Source organism: Entelurus aequoreus, linkage group LG02 (assembly GCF_033978785.1).
Source record: "Entelurus aequoreus isolate RoL-2023_Sb linkage group LG02, RoL_Eaeq_v1.1, whole genome shotgun sequence".
In the NCBI taxonomy this organism is placed as follows: domain Eukaryota; kingdom Metazoa; phylum Chordata; class Actinopteri; order Syngnathiformes; family Syngnathidae; genus Entelurus; species Entelurus aequoreus.
Window position 1 is genome coordinate 49357391 of NC_084732.1, and position 5000 is coordinate 49362390.

Sequence of the window (5000 nt, forward strand, 5' to 3'; positions counted from 1 at the left end):
AGGGGGATCGTCCTCCCCCGCCTCTGGTGGTCCAGCCAGGTTGGGCGCCAAATGTGACAGACTCTCTCTGTCCGGGTTCCACTGACCACCAAGGATTGACATGACGTCGAGTAAATTTGTGACTTTGCTTTATTCTTTCAATAAGGCGCTGTTGGTCGGGTTGCTTTTCAGCTCCACCTTGCTCTGCTCGCTCCGCCGTCTGCTTTTCAGCACCACGTCGTCGTCTGTCTTTTGCTCTCCGTCTCCGTCGCTCTCGCTCTGCACGTGTTGGTTTCGCTTCTGCTTCTCCTGCCCCGTCCTCCTCTGCTGCTTCCCTTTTTATTCAGTGACAGAGGATTATAGATAGGGTTGGGTATCGTTTGAATTCGAACGATTCCGATTCCGATTCTTTGTTTCGATTCCGATTCCTGACTATTCTCGATTCCGATTCTTTTAAGAGGCAGGGTCAAAAAAAAGTTAAGGATATTTTAAATGAGCTAGCTAACCTACAGACTTTCTGAATGAAATAGTCTGACATTCTCCATCAATTTTAATTCTATTAACTTTTTATGAACTTTACTATAAATTCCTAACAGGGCTGTTTTCAACTAGAATATAAATATCAAATCTGTGAACTTGAATATAAATATTATAAATTATGAATACATTTTCCCAGGGGTACACTTTCCTCAAGAGAGCTTTATTTTTGAAAACCTCATGAAAACACATTTACACACACAAGTGTATGATGCTGCAGGTACTTAAAAATGTTACCGTGCTCCCACTAAAGGGCTAACCTGGTGCAGAAAAGCAAATAAACAATAAGAAACAACTTGCAAAACCCAGTCCAGATTAGCAGCAGGTAGACAAAATGTTGTCTATCTGTGTTGGCCCTGTGATGAGGTGGTGACTTGTCCAGGGTGTACCCCGCCTTCTGCCCGAATGCAGCTGAGATAGGTAGGTTTCAGCACCCCCCGCCACCCCGAAAGGGACAAGCGGTAGAAAATATATATATATATATAAATATATATATATATATATATATATATATATATATATATATATATATATATATATATATATATATATATATATATATATATATATATATATATATATATATATATATATATATAAATATATATATATATATATATAAATATATATATATATATATATATATATATATATATATATATATATATATATATATATATATATATATATATATATATATATATATATATATATATATATATATACATACACACAGTATATATACATATGTGTTTACAAAACATTAACATTTGTTACACTGGATATTTATATTGTCAGTTTAAAGACAAATAACTCAAAGTGTATTTAAAAAATACATATATACGTTTTTGTAGTGATAAATATGATTAGAACATTTGAGCATTATGTTTGTGTTGAATTACAGTAATTGTGTTTATCCTATGGGACATATTACCTCCCTGCTTGGCACTCAGCATCAAGGGTTGGAATTGGGGGTTAAATCACCAAAAATGATTCCCGGGTGCGGTACCGCTGCTGCCCACCGCTCCCCTCACCTCCCAGGGGGTGAGCAAGGGGGTGGGTCAAATGCAGAGGACAAATTTCACCACACCTAGTGTGTGTGTGACAATCATTGGTACTTTAACTTTAACTTTTTTAACTTAACATTCCTACCACTTCATTTTACACACTATGCCAAGTTTTTTTGGACACATACCACAATAATAGTGGGATTTATATCGTGACAATATTGTACCATGAGATGTTGATACCTTTACATCCCTAATGTAAATACATGATACTTAGAGTAATTTCAAGTGACTACTGAATAAATAGCTATTTTTTGATTATAACAAATAATCCTTTCTATGATGGATCTGATTCAAATTACTTTTTGAAGGTGTTAAGAATACTGTGGCATAAATTGGTTTTTATGTCAGTTCTGCAAAAGTGGCATACCTCGTCTGAGTGTAGTTGAGTCGGTTAAAAATGTCTATTTTCCATTTTGCAGCGATGTTTATTCTAAAAATATTAGGGCACATTTGTTTTCAGGCACCAGCAAGTAGAAGTAACTTTGGTCAGACAGGTAAATAAAGTCTGAGTGGAGGAAAGCATCCAACGTTCTCTAAACTGCGCGCCTGCGCAATTGCGCACCGCTCACGCGTCCTCAGCGCACTGCAAATTAATGCCGCGCAGGAAATCAAAAATCCCATCTGAACTTTAAACAAAATAAACACATTACAATTTATTCTGTATGATTTCGCAATGCAACTCTGTGAGTGACAGGTGACAACAAGAGTGGCCCCAAAGAATAAAACAATCTTTGTCAACACAGTTCAATTATCTGTCGAGACACTTTACGGACAGGAATTCCATCAATCACTTTATTGAGAAAAACTGTTTGTAACCAGACCAAAAACATGAGTGAAAAAAACTTGTATCTATAAAAACAGGTAATTTTCTGCCATACAAACCAGGCTTAAACCAACGTTATCATCCGTCGTTTCAACAGAAGCCGCTCGCTCGCTCACCTGCACCAACACACGCACTCATGGCACTTAGCCAGTGCTGCGTTTATGGCCACACAAAAAGTCGGACAACCCCAACGCCACACAATGTGTAAATGCAAGGTTGTAACACTGACTCCTCAATCAGATGTGTGCTTATTTTACTGCCATGTATTAAGACTGTTAATCTAAGGATATTATTCATGAAATATTGTCACTAGATTTCATAAATGCTAATAAAAAGATGTATTTTACAGACAGAAAGTTACAGAAACGAAATGTAATCTCTGAAAGGGATAACATTTCTTTTAAAGGCAGGACCCGCAGCCAGACATACAATAGCACATAGGTCATGAAAAACATGTTTTTTTTGTTATTGTCATTGTAAGGGGGCAAAATCACTTATATCAGAAAATTATTTTAATAAAACATTTAAATTGTTATGTCAGGTTTGGGACAGGTGTGACGCTGGTGTGGCCACAGTGTGCACATCTGATGTTGCTCACATGTGCTCCACTGAATGCTCAGGGAGTTTGTGCGTTTGCTCACACACATGAAAAATTAGAGGGAACATTGAAAGCATCCATGCATTTTGATTTGTTTCCATTTCACAAGTTGGTGCTGAAACAGTTGATAAAATGTACCTTTTGAAACACAAATAAAGTCCTGCTAAGGCCATAGTGTCAAAGAAACATTACCATATTTGTAACTTCTTAAATAAATTAGGGCTGTCAAAAATAACAAGTTAATTCATGAGAATGATTACAAAAAATAATCGCCATTTATCATGTATATGCACAGATTAATGAATTGTTTTACCTTAACTGTGGATGGTTGCCTAAAAGGTGGAGCATGTTGTTATACGGTCAGGTTCAGGTCATTACATACGTGTGGGGAGGCGTGGCCGGCAGACCAGCAGCGAGGCGGGGCGCGCCGGGATCGGCTCCGAAATAAACGTCAGGCGCGTGGATCGCCCAGCTGGGCACAATTCTATAATTAGGGTTGGGTATCGAGTATCGAGTATCGATTGGAACCGGGACTAACTTTCCAAATTGTCCCGGAATCGTTCAAAAGTTTAAATTTCGATTCCTATTTTCGATACCTAGTCCGCCGACCGGAAAAAAATATGTCCGCCGAACCGGAAGAAGCCGCTGAACACCAACGAAGAAGCACCCACCGCCGGAAGTGTTAGCATAGCCGAACGAGTCAGTCAAGCTCAAGCATGGATAGCGGGCGTCGGCGGTCGAAAGTGTGGCTTTACTTTACAAAAAAAAATGAAATAACCGCAAAATAACAGAGCTCCATGTCCATCAAGAAACGAGTGGAGAGAGCTGCAGATGTACCAGGACGTTCCACCGATACTTATGTCTGACAACCCTGCTGCATGGTGGTGGTCCGGTGGAACCAACAAAAGACTTATCCTTTGCTGTCAGATCTCGCTTTCTACTATTTATGCGTTCAAGCTTCTTCCACACCCAGCGAACGTGTATTTTCCACAGCAGGAGACACTATCTGTCCAGAACGCTCACGCATCCTGCCTGAGAAGGCGGATATGGTCATTTTCCTAAACAAGAACTGTCTCTGATTTTATACTGTAAACTTTTTGGTCCTGAATTAAGCATTTACAAGCATAAAAATGTCTTAATAAACTAAAAATGTCTTACTAAAAAATGTTCCCAAGTCCATGTCCGGAACCAATAAACAGCGCAAATAGAGGGATGACTATATATATATATATATATATATATATATATATATATATATATATATATATATATATATATATATATATATATATATATATATATATATATATATATATATACACATATGTATATATATATATATATATATATATATATATATATATATATATATATATACGGTATGTGTGCGTGCATGGGTGCGTGCGTGTGAAAAGAGATGGAAAAAGTGCATGTTTTTGTATGTTTGTGTTATTGTGTTACTCATTGTTTTGAAAAAAGTGCTTTTGGAAACTTCCCTGGCCACTAATTTATTCATTGTGCACTTTGTTTACATGAATAAATTGATCTGCAAAATATGAGGAATGTGTCATTTTTGTATTTTTTGCAAACTACAACCACAAAAAAAAAAATTGTTTTGATGAGCACAAATGCAATGTTTTTAAACTTTGCAAATAAATGGAATTTACAATGGGGGTTGAATCATTTTGAATGTGACTGTCCATGCTTTAATATCATAATAATCTAACTGAAATCCTCAGGAAAAGCTACTCTAGCTGGCATGAGCTACCAATATTTTTGACAAACATTCACTGTAATATTTTTGGCACGTGTACATTTGTCACTGAGAACTTTCAGTATTTGAAATTAAAGGACACGCAGTGAAGCCCAAGTCAATATTTCTCAAAAAATCTAGACACAAGGAAGGCATTATTTGTCACTCCACCTTAATGTCTCCTTCACCTCCTCTGCATGAAAAAAAAACACAATTTCAGCCAATGCAGTGGCAGCACAC

General features: G+C 36.9%; 3 protein-coding genes across 4 annotated transcripts in view; 2 read left to right on the forward strand and 1 right to left on the reverse strand.

Moving 5' to 3' along the window:
* Positions 1 to 5000, forward strand: part of vat1l (vesicle amine transport 1-like) — a 91402-nt gene that overhangs the window by 79627 nt on the left and 6775 nt on the right. The window lies entirely within an intron of this gene.
* Positions 1 to 5000, forward strand: part of clec3a (C-type lectin domain family 3, member A) — a 33436-nt gene that overhangs the window by 20456 nt on the left and 7980 nt on the right. The window lies entirely within an intron of this gene.
* LOC133635295 (golgin subfamily A member 6-like protein 22) overlaps positions 1 to 5000 on the reverse strand; it is a 24495-nt gene that overhangs the window by 2536 nt on the left and 16959 nt on the right. Inside the window, exon 2 of the mRNA XM_062028359.1 lies at positions 1 to 314. This exon is cut by the window's left edge and continues 2536 nt beyond it. Within this exon, the coding sequence (XP_061884343.1) occupies positions 1 to 102 (102 nt within the window). The 5' untranslated portion in view covers positions 103 to 314. The remainder of the gene's footprint in view (positions 315 to 5000) is intronic.